This window comes from Sinohyriopsis cumingii, chromosome 3 (assembly GCF_028554795.1).
Source record: "Sinohyriopsis cumingii isolate HCF-2022 chromosome 3, ASM2855479v2, whole genome shotgun sequence".
NCBI lineage: Eukaryota > Metazoa > Mollusca > Bivalvia > Unionida > Unionidae > Sinohyriopsis > Sinohyriopsis cumingii.
In genome coordinates this window covers 148,004,249-148,022,373 of record NC_142963.1, presented here as the reverse complement: position 1 = coordinate 148,022,373, position 18,125 = coordinate 148,004,249, and the positions used below count along the sequence as shown (strand labels likewise).

Here is an 18,125-nt window from a genome sequence, read left to right as displayed (position 1 = left end):
GAAAGTAGTAATTTAATATGTATACGAATATGAGGGAATTTTAAATTTGATGGCATGAACCATGATATATAATTATGCTCCTTCAGATTAAACGATAGCAAGAGTGCATTGTTTGAAATATCGTCATAAAATGGTCTAAATGTGTCATAATGGGGATAACACATTTGCATTGGATAAGGATAGTTAAAACATTGTAACATGTCTCCTTTACTGGCCCCAATGACATCAGAGTAACAGTAAAGCCAACAGTAATGTCATCACAACCTCAGATGCACAATGTTTTCAATATACTCGTACCTTCAACATTTTTTCCTTTTCATAGGCAATGTTTTTGGATATTTGAAGTGCATTCAGCAGGACGCTAAGGACAATGAACAGGGGCAAATTAGACTGTAGTATCGACACAAGTGGATTTTCAATATATGGTGGGTAGGGCATTCTCTTCAACTTCATGTCAAAGTCTTTTGTAAAGTTCACCGAACGATTTAACTGCTCTATGATGGTCTTGTCAAGGATGTACTGGATGAACAGGAACCCATCATACGTGTATTCTGGAATAAAATATTGAAATATGTTTTTTATTACAAGCTACTCTGTACTGCAGTGATAGGTTGCTAGTGGTGTAGGAAATGTATTTTCTACCACGTGTAGAATTCTAAAGAATTTACTGATATATTTCATCCTATCTGCTAAGTCTGAAATACACCTAGTGTAAGAGGTATTGAAAGCAATGTATTGTAAAATTCTCATCTGAGAAGACATTATGAAAATTTAGTGCAACTAAGCCAGTCTCTCTAGTTTCCTACAGGGGATAAACTGCTAACTTGGGTCCATGTTTCAAAATCTGGCAATATATCAACATGTGTCTTTAAAATAATCAAGGTTGATAAGCTGGGTCCATATCTTGGATTATGTGAAGGTTCCCAATTATGCAAACGAGTCGTTATAGATTCATAAACTTAATTATGTGCCTGTCCTTAAACTTGATACGAATCTATCTAATTTACTCTCCATGAAGTGTTATGTCTTCTCATTTTGTTCATCCATTTATATACTGAAATCATAATGTGTCTTGTTAACATTATCAAACCTTCCGCATGTCCCAGTGGAAAGAAAAAAGAAACTAGTAAACATTTTAATTTACTAATAAATTGCTACCTCTATATAATAACTTTTTCATAGTCATAAAACTTGGTAAACTTCATATTCTATTTAGATCCAGTGCTACATCACAAATGCCTGACGTATGGTGCACGTAAAGACTAACATGTATTTTAATTATTCACGACACACTATGTACAGTTACGTCCATTAATAATGACAAAATCACCTCGAGTTAGTTACTGCACAAATTACATTTTGTTCTGAAATATTAACAAGAGTGCCATGAATGGCACCAAATACGACAGACCCATATGTAACGCCCCCGATGTAGAAAGCAGAATATTTGCGCAAAAGTTTTGTGTCTTCTTTTAAATAGAGTGACCATCACCATTTGCTCTTTTCACCCGAAATCAATAGGCTGCTTCCTTCCCCAAAATGAATGTCATCTACAATGTGTGTGCCAAATCTGTGACACAATAAAATCGAATGTTATTGTTTAAAAATCATGTTTCTTCTCTCCGTCAGTGACCTTAACTTTTGACTTAAAAGCTTTCTTCCTGAACCTATGCACAAAGTTTGAGGAATGTTATGTATGGATAATGTTATGGTGTGGAAACCATTGTTTATTCTTCAAGTCACAAGCTATTGTTTATTCTTCAAGTCACAGTGACCTTGAACTATGACCCTTTGACTTCCAAATCAACATGATCCTTTCTTACTTCTAAGTTCTACTCATCAGCAAAGTTTGGTAAACCTAAATGATGGAGAACTCAAGTTAGTGTGCTTTAAAGTAATTATTTTAGTCACTTAACCTTGCTCAATGCTCTTTTGAAACCAAAATCAATATGGAATGTCCTTCTTCAAGTCCAAGTTATTGACAAGGTCTTGGTAACCGAAGATGGTAGAAAACGTGAACTATTATGCAGGAAACGTTCTCCTACTAACAGTCACAATGACCGTGCCTTTGTGCCTGTGAACCCACAATCAAATTAATTTTTCTTTACCCCAAGCACAAACCATTTACAGAGTTTGGTAACTGTAAAACTGGACAGGAAACGTTATTGTGTACAAGCCAAAATGGTATGAGATTGATGGATAGACATCATAATATAATACACTCTGTATATAATATAATTAGTCCAAAACCCACTCAAACTTATAAAAGAAAACAAATTTCGTATTAGAGATCAAACTACTCATGTAATAACAAATGATTTAATATATAGTGTGCTCAGATTTTTGTTAGACAATGGATATTTTTTCTCTCTTTGTTATCGAGATAATTAAGTTTATTCTCCACTAATATAATAAATATAATATGTTCATTTTCTGTAAATAATATCCACATTTTTTTCAAGCTATCTGAAAATCAGATATTTTCTCATTTGGTGTATAATTCAATTATTGTGATTTAAATGTGTCTTGGTAGCATTGTGAAACCCAGTGCAACAAAATTACAATATTGAGCAAAATAAAACTTTATATATCGACTAAATGTAGATTATTAAAACATACAACTCTGCAAGGTAGACTAGCCAATGTCTAGAGTTATGTCCCTTAATGACGATACTAACACGGCTTAATTAGTGCACAAATAAACATTTCTTATGTTTCGATTTTTTAGCAATAATTGTGAGATAGCTACTTTACAAACTGAAAGCGAAAAGGCAATGGAATGAAAAGAAAACCATATTAGGACCAAACAATATCCATTGATTTTTTTTTTAAGTCAGCCATTGACGCGTTGCCAGGTTACAAAGCATTGTCTACAAATGCGCAGCATATCCTTATGATATCTCTTCGCAATGAATTATTTCGTTATTTTTTTAGTAACATAAATGACAAAAACCCTTGTAGGAAACAAATACCATAAAATGGGTCTCAGCCCAACTAAACTATTTATTAACCGTGTGTCTTGGACACACACACACACACACACACACACACACACACACACACGCACACAACAATAAATCCTTTAGGAAACTCGAGAAACAGGCCTCAGAGTAATTACATTTTCCAAATGCCTGATCAATTCAGCATTTTACATTAGTGTGTTTAGAATACCTCTGTCTTTATGTGCCTTTCAGGTACAGCAGAAAAGATGAAACATAGATAAATTCATTTTAAATTGTACACCTGGGTATATTTGTTTTATTCTTCAAATAAGGATAAATAATATTTCAACAATTAATCAATCTTAAGTTTTATTTACAGAGGTAATGTTAAACTCTTTCTTAAGAATTTAAAATCTTGTGCCAAAGGTGCGATCCATTAAGTTGCTAAAAAAATTTACTTATGTAAACTAGCAACAGAAAATATATTTCAAAATATAAATCGGAGATAAACTGCTCCAGTTTCGTTTCATATACACGTAAGGGGAACGTCATTTAAATTTCAAGAATGAATTGCCCCATTCTAAGATTTACTTACAGTGCCGAACTGATATACCCTCGCACAGAATCAACAAGCCCCGTGGGAAAGTAGATCTCATAGGTAGCGGATCTATGCGAGTTTAGTTGTCCTGTTCTGAGAAAGTGGGGTCTCGAGGAAATAATCAACATTGGATAGGGTGTTAAAAACTCATGCACATGCTGTACAGGGGATAAAACTAGGACAAAATAACAGTGAAGCAAACAAATTACCATTTCACTATCAAGATTAATGTCACAACTGTGAGTACACAATGTACGTATCTCGAACTTCAAATAGTTATTGTTTGTCAATTGCAGTAGAAAACATTCAAAGTCACATACCTTTTTGAGGAGGCTTATCGTCTGGGTGACACACGGGAATTACCATATATGCCCTAACTAGAATTTAACGCTGAGGCTATATTTGTACATTGTTAGAAGTGGTTGACTTCGAACTGGGGTACATACTTAAAGTTAAAGTTTGGTCGTAGATTTACATTGGTGGCTGGTATGTTCCCAAACGTGAAATATAATGTTAATATATATCATGAGATTTCCCGCCGTTTGTCCGTATACATTTTACATTCTGGAAGTATCAAGGGGCAATCAGGAATTTAACACTAAGCCTTCATGTTAAACGAAAGAAAAGCAAAGCAATCAAAAGGACCATTGGACATGTAATGTTAAAATTGTTAGATACTACTCCACTCCCACGTTTGGAGAACACTATAACATCCATTCTTTGAGGACTATCCAGAACCCCATGCATCCTATCCATCACGCCATATATAATGATCAAGATAGGAATGCTTACAAACATTATACATCCAAACATACAATCATAATAAAACATAAGAGAGGGGTATACACTGTAAAACTGGGATGAAATATCTCACACACAAGGAAGCGATGGTCGGAGTGTTTATAGACACACTATACCCCCAATGTTATTTTCACACACCAGTTTTACGATTGAATTTGGTTGCGAACATAGACAAAGACCTATATACATGAAATACATTTTTGACAGTACTTGAATAGTATCCTACGTTTCTAGAGACCCTGATGACCAATTATAGTTGCTAACCAAAGAGGTCTGGGTTGAAAGGCATGCTTAAACACTAGTCGACGACTCCACGCTTCACCAAATCGTGTCAGTTAGTCTTAAGAATAGATGACACACTTCAGAATAAACTAGGTATCATATCAAGTCAATCATATTTCGTCGACTCTCCTACTTCACCAAGACTTTGTTCTGACTATATTGTGTAAAATTCAGACAATTGGATATGGCAATGGTAGAAACAGTAGAGAAAAGAAAATTGAATAGATCGTTGTAAACCCCAATCGTTTACGAATTTTCAGGGATATTTATGTGATTAATTTTTTATTGAACTCAACCAGACCGGAAGAATCCTATCTCTGACCTCACCGTGAAAGCATGCTGGAATTAAAAATGTAAATGATATCAAGTGACAGAATTGTGGGAACAAGACTACGATCGACGCTTCAAAACAGATCCAGAATTTAGACTTATTGCCAAACTGTATGACGTGATGGCCATCAAACATTTAAATGCACACTATAGTTTAGTTGCATGACGGGTAATTGGTACACGCTTGCTATACTAAGTGTACGTGTCTCAAGGACAGCAAATAAAATACATAGATGTGTGTTACTTGTATCCTTGTGTATGTCAATATCCTCTATTTTCCAGTGGTGATCTTGTAATGGTGACAGAACACATCGACGTAGAACAAATTCGCCAATACAACGGGTTGATAAATAAATAGTGTTACAATCAACCAACTTGAACCATCATGTTTAATCCACATCATTGCATTGAAACGTCTAATCTAGGTCAACCATGTTACCACGATTTGCAAGAACGAGTCTTGATAGAAACCTTTGTGAGCGGCAAAATGTTTCATACATTCGATACTGGATACCAATGGTTACAAGTATACACAATTTGCTCTTTTCTATCACAGAAGAATACCAACAAGATAACGATCCCTAGAATGAAGGGATTTTTATCAAACTGCGTCAGTGAACTTCGATATCAAAGAAGAAGGTTAGCGGAAATTCTTCTTGGTGTCATACCTCGTGAGACCAAGAGGCTTCCAAAGGCATGAGAAAAGAACAATTCGAACGGAATAAAAAAGAAGATCGTTTACAAACTACAAGCTAAAGTATTTATCGGTGCATTGGCTCAACGTTAAAGAAAATCATGCATTAAGATTTGATCTTTATGAAGTGCGCAGAAGACGCAGAGTTTTCACCACCCGGTGAACGTGGTAATGTTATCATTTCTGCTTACCTATCAGCCAATTCCCGTTTAAAATTGTAAATAGTCTTGGAACCTTTAGCACATGGAGTAATTTACTTTAATAAGGATAGTTGCATATATATTGTTCGCACTGCAAGCTATCATCCACGCATCTAAGACAAACCTTTAACAGCTTGGAACGATAAAACTCTTGAAAGCATGCTTTTAATCTTTGCTAGTGCTGGATCTAAAACTGATGGCTACAGTATTGAGACAAATAAGGACATCGTCATAGCAACTACAAAATGAAAGGACCGACACTCTCAGGACAAGATCAAGACAAAATTGTGCATTTGCAAGATACTCATATTATTAGTCGACGCTTGGAAAAACTATATCAGATTGTCAAGGCAGTCAGACTCAACGTGCAACGCGTTGAAGTCTTACCTAAAGTGGGAAAGGACATCCGAAAAACTCTAAGCAGAACGACTGTCAGGTTTCATTTAGGTGAATGGAAATGAAAACCTTTATCGTTGCCTGTGGACTGCGATCTAAAATCAAGGATTATGTTTTTGCAGGTCATCTACCAAATCGTTTGCTCATCGGCATCGTCAGAGGCCCGCAACAGAACAATCGATCAAAATCCTTTCTAGTTCCACTGATTCAACATATCCAAGAGAGAAGTCATTTAAGATGGCCTTATGTTTTCTACCATACCCTTTAAACCCAATTTTGCCTAGATTGTTTACTTGAAATTTTAATTGACATTGTTTAAAACCATAAGATAATAAGGAACTAACATTTGCCACGATATTTCGTACGATGAATATGCAAAAGGATATGCTTTCTGGATTGAGATTTCACTCCAGACCAAGGCATCAAAAGGAAATATTTCAACCCTACAAAATCGAGGAAACTACGTGTGGGACTTCCCTTTGCACTAGCTCTACCGAACACAGTGGACATCATTTTGTGTCAAATTCAACAATAATGTGGAAATCAGTAATGAGAGAAGTGATCACTGACTTTTAGAAATAAGATGTAACCTATGGAAGAAATGGAAAACCTAAATACAAGGGCCAAAACCACTTACGCCCAACACATACAACCCAGATATGGACGAAAACCAAATAAGATAAAGAATTCATATCGTAACAATTAATAGATTAAAACTATAGTAAAGAGGTATTAGGGAGACCTCATACTGGGGAGGAAAGGCCAGTTACAGTGAGAGCGGGTAAGGTTATATCAGCCCCACTCAGGTGTGTGGTACTCAGGGTGAGAGCCAATCGTCTACTCAACAATGCGAGAAATTCCACCCCCTAAAAGGAACCAAGCAGAAGTATACCTAAAAGGATTTATATATAGAAACATAAATTACACTCTCAAAATAAAAAAAAATATATCACGGATCTAAACTTCACTAAGCAATCATCGTAATCCATCACTAAGTAATCATCGTAATCCATCACTGAGCAATCATAGTAGTGTATGTGGATACCTTAGCGTCAAAGGGACTTTAATGTTAAACTGGGGGGTTGTACCCTGGCGTCAAGGGGAATTTAACATGGGAAAATTTAACGTGGAGTGAATGGGGAATGGAACATATCGACAAGGATTGGGATACCCTGGCGTCAAGGGGAATTTAACATGGGAATATATCGTGGGACTGTCTAGCGTCAACGGGAATTTAACATGGGAACATATCGTGGGACTGTCTAGCGTCAAGGGAAAATTAACATGGGAATATATCGTGGATTATTAACACTGATACAACATGAAAGAAAACAAATTTGAGGCAAGAAAGCCATTTCTTTTCGAGGCCTATGAATGACCCTTACATTCACTTCACCTATTATATAATATTCACACACGCCGAGACGCAAAATCATAACCATAATCTACCATTCACATACACGAAGAAGCATAACCATAATCTACTAATCCATACACGCGAAGAAACAAACATAGACCAAAACTCTACTATCCACTCACGCGAAGCAGCACAATCATAACCGTAATCTATTATCCACACACGCGAAGAAGCAAACTTAAACCCAAACTCTACTATCCACACACGCGAAGAAGCAAAATCAAACACAAAATCTACTATCCACACACGCGAAGCAGCACAAGCATAACCATAATCTATTATCCGCACACGCGAAGAAGCAAAGTTAAACCCAAATTCTACTATCCACACACGCGAAGAAGCAAAATCAAACACAAAATATACTATCCACAAGCCAAGAAGCCAAATTAAACCCTAATTATACTATCCACACACGCCAAGAAGCAAAAACATAACCACAATCTGCTATCCACACACGGGAAGAAGCAAACAACAAACCCAAATCTACCATCCACATACGGGAAGAAGCAAAAACTAAACACCAATCTACTATTTACACACGCGAAGATGCCCAAACACAACCACAATCTACTAATTACACTCTAAAAATAAAACAAAATATACCATGGCTCTACACTTCACTAAGTAATCATCGTAATCCATCACTAAGCACTCATCGGAATTCATACTAACAACATTATATAGCATCCTCGCATTTGATAAAAACTGTTTTCATTGTCTCTACAATACCTTTTCGTGATGGGTCACTCTACTAACAATGCAGCTGATGTAAGGAGTTAGAAACCTTGTAGGCGACCTGTAAAACTTCACCTCCATAATATTAAGAAATATAAGGTGGTCCTAAGGCCAGACTGTCAGGGCCGGCCGCACAAGGCGCAACATTAGAAATGAACACTGAATACTGTCCCACACCCGATTAAACATAAGAAGTGGTCATAATATCATGGCCAGCTGCACAGTGCAGTAACTTGATGCCAAACAAAAAGAAAACTCGCAATACCGACAAATACCGCTCCAAAAGCTATGCCCACATAATAATCAACATTGACCTTAAATTTAGCCGTCAATATAGTGATATTTCAACCTTTTATATTTTGCCAAGCTACAAGACCATTTCATACCTTTCGGCACGCCAACCAAATTATATATTCTGGACCTGATGGAGACCCCTGCACGGCTTTGCAACCTTTGCCGGGCTCCTTGCCTCTGTTGCCACCAGAGGAATACAACCATAAGGATAAAATAATCAAAACGTTTTAACTAGACATATTACGGAGGGGCCGAACACGTCTTTAATTTAAGAAAGTAAAACAATGTTGCCGAGATGACATGAAAATAGGACCATTTCAATAAAATAATCCTTTACAACCCACAAAATCTGGAAGTATCAAGATAACACCCCAAAAATAATTACCCGAAACCTCTGCCCACTAAGGCGTACGACAACAAAACACCTGGACCATCCATGAACAGACTAAAAAAGTGCAGCAAATTAAAAACGAATAAGATAGAAAACCCCAAGTCCGCCCACAAACGTATCCCCAAAACTTAGTGCACTAAGGTGCACAGCAGCCAAGGCCTGGACATTAAAACAAGGAGACAAACCCAGTCAAAGTAATTCAATAAAAATGTAGAACAACTCAAAACAACCCACCCGCCCCAATTAAAACATCCCATATCACAGCAGATAGGGTGAAACTAGTCCGATAAATCAACCCCACAAATCTGTGTAGATACTGATGGACGATATGTTGGCATGATGTCGCCTCTTCATTAAAATGTACAATTTTGATGCGTGCAAATCTTTCCGGAACAAACCTGCGTACACTTTAGACACATACCGGTAACTGGCAACAGCCACACTTAGCGCGAAATTCAAAATGGCCTCATACCAGAGGTTTGTGCTATTCGACGTGGATTTACAAGTCACCAAACAAAGGATTTGCTCCGGAAATATAATGTAGATGCCACCAAAAGATCCATTCAACCGACGATAGCTTAACAGCCGCGAGTAATACATGTAAGTGTATAAAATGTTCACCAATGTGTCCAGCCTACATTTTCCGCACATTTGTGCATGTTTTAACAAATAGGTGATATCATTTCCTAAAACGGCCCATCAATATCATCACGGTTGAATGGATGGTTTATCAACTTAAGGTGAAAACACTTGTAAAATAAGCCTACCGAAAGCGAAAAAAAAAACACAACTATAAACAGTAAGGTAAATGAAACTAGCCACAATCAAACGGTGACAATGAAACCCCTGATCAAAATGATTTAAACCACAACAACAGATCCAACAATATCAAGGTAGTAGCCCAGAGATTATAAACAATAACGATACAAATAGGTCAAAAGACCAACCAGTTCAAACACAAACCACGAAACCAAAACAAATTCAGCCCTAAGTAATTGTTCATTTTCATAGCAAAACAAGAAAATAAACTAATATTAAATTAATTGGAGACAGAAGCATCAATAACGAGCTTCTCAAAGTCCAGGGGGGAGACTTACACCGTATCCATACCAAAAACAGTATTCTTGATTTTAGGTGTGCTACCACCAAACAGTGTGCCAAATATACGTAGACTATATAGAGTGACTTCCTCTCGACGTAACTCCACATTCACTCAAAACACAACTAGAACAACATAAACACGCACAACACTAATTAACAAAAATCTTATCAAAATAAGGACACACATGGACACTCAATAAATAATTAAGGAGAAATGGGGATAGAGATACAAAGGGTAAACCGGCTCATAAAACAAGGGGTGGGGGTGGGGAAATCAACTGCAGTATTCCTGGAGTTTAAGCAAAACCGTCCGACATTATCCCTACCTGGAAAAGTCAACGTCCGCGACAGAATCCAAGAATATGAAGACAAAAAAATAATACAAAGTCGGTTGTTTCAAACAAATTACAAAGGATGGAGGCACTTTTCCTCCTGACAAAACCTAAGACTCGGATGTGATCAATGTGGGGGATCACATGTAGGGAAGTGCAACTAAGTAGCGCAGAAATGAGATAACTGTAGGAGCCCTCATCAACCTAAACCAAATGAATGCCCTAATCGCCCTAATGAAATGAATGTCCTCATCCCCTAAATCAAATGAATTCCCCTCCTCATCCTAAATCAAATGAATGCCACTCCTCACCCTAAATCAAATGAATTCTCTCATCACCCTAATTCAAATGATTGCTCTCTTCACCCTAAATCAAATGAATGCCCCTCATCACCCTAAATCAAATGAAAACCCCTCCTTACACTAAACCAAATGAATATCCCTCATCCCACTAAATCAAATGAATGCCCCTCATCACCCTACATCAAATGAATGCTCCTCATCACCCTAAATCAAATGAATGCCCCTCATCACCCTGAATCAAATGAATGCCCCTCATCACCCTAAATCAAATAAATGCCCCTCATCACCCTAAATCAAATGAATGCCCCTCATCACCCTAAATCAAATGAATGCCCCTCATCACCTTAAATCGAATGAATGCCCCTTATCCCCCTAAATCAAATGAATGCCCCTCATCACCCTAAATCAAATAAATGCCCGTTCACGATTAGGGAAAAAAATCATAATAAAGTACATGGAATAGCATAATGTTTCATATTGTCATTCAAAAAGACAAGTATTGTCATTCAACAGGACAAGTACTGTCATTCGTCGTTGACTAATTCATAAGGAAGGTCCCGTTAGCCATTTCTGAATGAAATAGAAAATTGATGGAAGTCATCCTATACAGCATATGATTGGTAGACGAAGTTACCAGCCAAAATTTAGCCTCGATTCTTTCCGTCAGCTGTATGACAGAGTACTTGGACGAGCTGGACAAGCATTGCACCTGTTGCAAGTACCAGCCCTGGCTATGCAATTGTTCTGGATATATATATACATCAGCCATCCAGGACAAAATCCAACTGCCATTTTTCGGGTTACCCAGATCTATAGAAAAGAGAGTTAATATTCAAACTACAAGTATGTTTTCCATTTGCGTGTCTTGAGCGTGACCCGATACTCAATGTGTCCTTTTTCTCGTTTCAACTAAGCTAACCCTACCGTCATAAGCACAGATCCTGTATTTTTAAATTTCTAGTGCTAAGACGGCAACGTTAGGAAAAAGCTGACCACGGATCTCAATGTTTATGTTCACAACCACACTAAGTCATACAGTCTCCTTCCCGTGTGTGTTAGTACATTTGTGGGCATAAACACTCATATCCTTACTTGTTTGGGTGTGATAGCGTTTGTATATTTCATCCCCTTCTACAGCATTCTACTCCACCTCTCTTATATAATTCTATATTTTTGTGTTTGTAGTTATCAAGACTGCAAGCAATCCTACCAGTTTCGTTGGGCAGTTGGTGTGGGGCTTTCAGTTACTAAATACGGTATGTTGGATAGTATATATATATATACATATATATATATATATATATATATATATATATATATATATATATATATATATATATATATATATATATATATATATATATATATATATATATATAAGGGGTGCTGGATAGTAATCAACAACGTGTGTTGGTCAGTATTCAAGTAGTAGGCATTTCAACAATATTTGGTAAAACGTGTTTGGTAGTTTTCAAAAAGTGAATGATGAATAATACTGAAAAAGCAAGTGTGCGATAGTATCTAAAACTTTTAACATTATATTTTCACTGTTCCTGTAAAGAAGAATCTCGGTGGAGAACGTATTAAAAATTACCTGACCTGTATGACAATATTATTTATTAATATCCAGCTAGTATTATCAAGCATACTCTAGTTGTGCCTCTCTCTCTCTCTCTCTCTCAAACACACACACACACACACACACACACAGCTCCGGTGGCCTAGTAGTTAGAGCGTCCGCCTGGGATGCAGGAGGTCGTTGGTTCGATCCCGGCCGAGTCATACCAAAGACTTACAAAAATGGAACTAACAGCTATCTCGCTTGGCGCTCATCATTAAGAGGTTAGTGTTAGGACTGGTCGGCCTGGTATCAGGATAATGTGATTGGGTGGGACATCATGCTACATGTATGCGGCATGATGCCCCAGTGCCAGACATCACTATAAACTGCCACATTGCAGACATCGTAGCGATATGACTGAAAAATTGTTAAAGCTACGTTACAAATCCAAATCACATCACATCACACACACTCTTTCTCATATAGTAGGGCAGGTGTTTTACATGTGTGAATCCAGACCTGTAAAGGAAACTTACGATAAGATTCACGTCTGGGTCCTGGTACCTGGGATAGTCCATAAGTTTCTGCAGTGTTCCACTCGTTGTAGCTGTCTATCCGAAGCGAGTATTGTATATTTTGAGGTAACTGAGGGCCGTCGTAGTTGTCGCCATAGAAAACCACTGCGATTGTTACATTTTTATCTCTCTGATATTCTGCTAACAGGTCATCTTCAGTTCTAAAACCTGTCACTGGAATAAATATATGATATAATTATAAATATAAAAATCTACTTGTCTAGCGCCAAGGACAAACTCGGACTGTCAAGTCTTGATTTACCATGAGTCATGTTATCAGTGTAAAGCAGGGATATGGTCATAATATTTTTTCGTTTTTTGAAGTGATAAAAGCAGTGAATATTCATTAGTATTGATGTTTTTGTTGTTGCTATTATTATTATCATTATTATTATTATTATTATTGATGATGATGTTGATAATAGTAATAATAATAATCATAATAAATAATAACAATAGCAGGTCTCGATTCTCAAACACCAAACCCCATCCCCCCTAATCATGTCATGTATGCCCGTCTTTTTAGCTGGAATGGGATGAGTTTTGTATGTATGTATGTATGTATGTATGTCTATATGTGTGTATATATGTCTGTATGTCTGTATGTATGTATGTATGCATGTATGTATGTGTGCGTACGTACATGCGCGTGGGTATGTATGTGGGTATGTATGTTTGTGTGTACGTGCGTACATACATATATTGCTACGTACGTACGTATATGTGTGCGTGCGTGCGTATGTATGTATGTATGCATGTATGTATGTATGTATTAGGTTTAAAGGCGGGTAAGCACAATCCTGTCTATATGGTGCTTTTTAAAAGTAAAAGTGTTTTTTTTATATCTTGGAAGATAAACCATTTCATATAAACATGAACGTATAAAAGGGACAAAAATCATAGAATGTTTGAGTTATATACAGTAACATTCCACACAGCAAGGAAGTATATATCTCTATATATAGTCACCCACAAGATGTTAGGTAGAGAGTGGAAACGCTAACGTATGTTCTCATTAAATGCAATCAATGGGCCAAATAATATTGAGATACACATAGCCACATCCTTTAAACCACTGGCGGAAATTCTCCAAACTTCTTACATATGTTGCCCTTGCGATGATCATCAGCAAGAGTAGTTACGACGGGACCTACCTTTGGGATTTAAAGGAGGGAATCGTATATTAAATGCACATACGTTTCGTGTATATAATGACATCTTTTAATATTACTTGACCAATTAAACTTTGTACACGGCCCGGTGCACTGTTATAAAACTCACGGGGATTTGCCTTGGTAGGACGCAAAAGTAATTAATTTTTGTTTTATTTGTTTCTTGACTATTTACACGCTTCCCATATTTTCTCACAAATACTTTCATTTACTCACAGTTTTGTTTTCCCGACAACCTAATTCGACGCATTGTTGTTCCCGTTTAAACATTAAACAATTCAGTTATTCTTACCTGTATATTCCCTGTTCATGGAATTAATAACCGACTGACACAGCTTTCTCGTCAGAGTAGTGTTCGGCGTAAATACCAGTCTTTTATGACTGTCATATGGAGGCTGAAAACTAGTATCAGAGTAAGTAGTACTGTTTGTAATGTTAGTACTTTCTCCTGCCAGACGAATCAAAACCAACAATGCAGCGAAGAAAAGAGGAATAAGGATTTCAAACACAGATACACAGACTTTTTTCTTTTGTAAAACAAAATTCTTCCACAGAAGTAAAATGAACTGTCTTCCAAGTGATGCCATGCTATATTATGTTTTAGTCACTAACGTAGTCCTGCATGTAAGACCTCGACGCTGATATTTGTGTTGTAGGAGCACTAAAACAAAAACAACACGTGTTATGTCTTACATTGTAGGACTAGTCACTAACGCTGAATGAATCTGAATCAACCTTTCTAATTACTGGCCAGGGCCTAGGTGTGTCCACTTAGCTCCCATCTACTCAGCATAATACAGTTCTTAATTTGTTAAATGTTGATACAACTAGCAACACTGATTGCCTGACATTAAAGTTCACTGTTCCACTTCCTGTTTAATCTTGAATAAATTTGCAGCGTAAGTCTACAGCGCAGCCTCATCACGTGTTCCCTGAGTCATATTATACAATGGTATCGGATACAATACATCATGCTAGTTTTTATTCTTCAAAACGGAACTAGAATGTGACTCAGAAAATGTATATCTATAAATAAATGGAGCATAAACTGTTCCAGGTCTGCAAATATAGATAATTTGAAGCTATACACCGGCTTCCTGGTGCACTACATATAAAATATTTGTGTTGTTACCAATCAATATTCTTACACAATATAGGGAAATTGATAAACCACAACTCTGAACATCAGCATGACGTACGGCCCAAGTCAATTTGTTACATAATGTTTACATGAGTGATTGCATTTTAGATAGTAAGGCTTATGCGTTCTTCTTAAGTGGGTGATAAACTGACACGATAGTGTACTTTATAGTTAGGTGTTTGTTTATAGACTGATGGACAGCAAGACTGAGGAGACAGATAATGGAATCAAGAAAGACGCTGCAAGGTGAGCGTTGTTAGAGATCAGCATCAGGGAAGAAATAATAACGTGGTCCATGATTGTTGCTGCAGGCAACTTTTAGTGACTTCAGTATAGATTATATATAGAAATAAAACACAATTCAATTCAAAAGGTATGCAAATGCATATCCAAGTTACTGCTATAATGGCATAGCTTCTCCATGCACACTTCATACATTCTTAGCTTTACTTTACACACATAATGAAGCTCAAGTGCTTTAGGCTACGACCGCCACCACACAGTAAGGGCAAGACACATCTAGCGCTCTCTCTATATATAGCCCAAAATGAAAAATGGGGAAATACCTGCAGTAATCAAGCGAAGGAAACAATCATGGAAGGAAAAGAAAGCGTAATAAGATAAATATTCTTTATTTCAGACTACATAGTCCATACATCTAGATTAAAATATAAAGTAAAAACATTGTAAACATAAAAGAATATATATATATATATATATATATATATATATATATATATATATATATATATATATATCATACGTACAAGTATGTAGATAATGCCAATTGTGCACCCCATATCGCGAAAACAGTGTATTACATGTCGCAGAACTCCACTGGAAGAATATTTTTCAAGATGGCCACACCTTCAATGAACCCATGTGAAGTGATATGCTCTTCAGTAAACCCATATGAAGAACAGTACCATTATGATGTGGACAGCTGTATCGGTCTGTGGACCCGCGGGACCTGGAAGAAGAATAATTGGAAAGCAGAACAGGGCAGTAGAAAGTGATGTGATGACGTGTTCAACAACTTAAGCCCATACATCTAAATTAAAATATAAAATACAAGCATTGTAAACATAAAAGAACATACAACAACGTGTGCAACAACGAAAGTCAGCACTATATGACAGACTGGAAATAATTTCGCTCAGGCGTATATATTTCTTAAAGGCATCGGACCTCCACCGACCCAAGACCCGAAAAAGACTGTCTGAGAGACCCTGCTTAGCACTTTCTATGGCTGCCCCGATCCTAAAACTATGAGTTTTGAATAATTGAGGATTAAAACCGCATTTTAGGAGCGCTTTGCGCAGGGCTTGGTTGAACTCTTGCCTATTTATGCCCTCTCCCCCCATGTAAGGAAGAGTGGTCCCGCCTGACAACTCCACAGTTGTGCGTGGACAGGGCACTGGTCTTGTACTTTTGAGGGCACGACACTTAGGCGAAAAAGGGTACCATTGGAGTGTTTGTAATGTGTAAACTGGACAACTAAACCATTGTCACTGATCCGAACCTGAGAGAAATGAAAGTAGTATAGTGGGACCCCATAGCCTCAGTGGGAATTAGCATTACAGACCCCCCTCCCGGGACGATATAGCCTCAAGGGAAAGATAGCGTCTGAAGTCACGGTAGGGGAGATTGGTGACAATGTAGCAACTAGGGAAGGTGACGTCACAGTACTGAGCAAAGGAATGGGACTTAGATTGATATAACACATATACAACATTTTAAAAAACAATGTTTGTGGGTTAGGCAAGAAAGTCAATTTCTTTGCGAGGCAAATGAGTAGCCTTGAAAAGGGACTTTGGGTTTATGTTAACATTATTCTGTTAACACAGAGGGCATCGTATAGGTCTTCTTCTTTTCCTCAAACTTTGACTTCTGGTCCGTAAATCAAAACCCTCTTCAAATAGCCTTGTCTCTCCACATAAATTCTTCTTTTCCAAAATGCTTGTATCCGTCATCCTGACAATGGTCTACGATGATCTGACATACATGGGTAAGTCCGTACGGAACAGCATTGAAGATACGAGAGTAGAGGATTCTACGTCGGTCCACATCTTGTGACGAGAACAGGTGAAGGAATGTAGCGACCTGCGGTTATTTATAGGGGAAGGGGGGATCGAAACGGATTGAGTTCATTCACCAATCCAAAATTCAGTCACCAAACAGAGTCACTTGTCCAATCCGAAGACAGCAGGCTGTGACGTCACATTCCCTATATAGAGGCACTAGCGTCTGTGCGCAGTCAATCCATGCGACACAGCTTTCAAACTGTCGGCAATTACACCTTTAAAAATTACGCTCATAGTGAGTGTTGTTCAGAGATCAGAAGAGTGGAAAAAGTTTTTCTCTCTAACAATTGGATTATTATTCCTAAGGATCAAAGGTATAACATTATTCTAGCAAAAATTTTGAATAATAATTTTTCTGTTTGAGCTATTTTAGCATAATTTTGCTTAAAAAAGGAAACTTTTCCTTTTCCACATTTTTTCATTCAAATGGGTAGTCCTCGTAATCTGAAAATAGTCACTACTACTTCAAAAAGCCTGCAAGGAGGGAAGATCAGGAACTATTTTCCTACAGAGCTTAAAGATACGGAACAAGGAAGGCTGCTATTGGCATACAGATCTTCAGGATGCCAAGTGCTGGACCTGACCAGATTTACAGAGGAAGAAAGGCCAAGACCAGCAGAAATTTTGCAATATCTAATAGCGAGAGGAACTAAGACGGAAAACATTCAAGGTCTGCAAAATGATGGAAGAGGTTTATACTTCTTATTTGCCAAGTGAGATATACCCCTTTACAAGAACAACCAAACAATATAAATTAAAGGAAAGGCGATGAAGATA

General features: G+C 37.3%; 1 protein-coding gene across 1 annotated transcript in view; it reads right to left on the bottom strand.

The window, feature by feature from the left end:
• Window positions 1–15,040, bottom strand: part of LOC149804111 (phospholipid-transporting ATPase ABCA3-like) — a 98,405-nt gene extending 83,365 nt beyond the window's left edge. Inside the window, exons 1-3 of the mRNA XM_089954076.1 lie at window positions 14,416–15,040; window positions 12,913–13,125; window positions 298–551 (exon numbers count right to left, since the gene is read on the bottom strand). Coding sequence (XP_089810202.1) covers window positions 298–551; window positions 12,913–13,125; window positions 14,416–14,710 — 762 coding nt within the window. The 5' untranslated portion in view covers window positions 14,711–15,040. The remainder of the gene's footprint in view (window positions 1–297; window positions 552–12,912; window positions 13,126–14,415) is intronic.
• Between the last annotated feature and the right edge of the window lie 3,085 nt (window positions 15,041–18,125).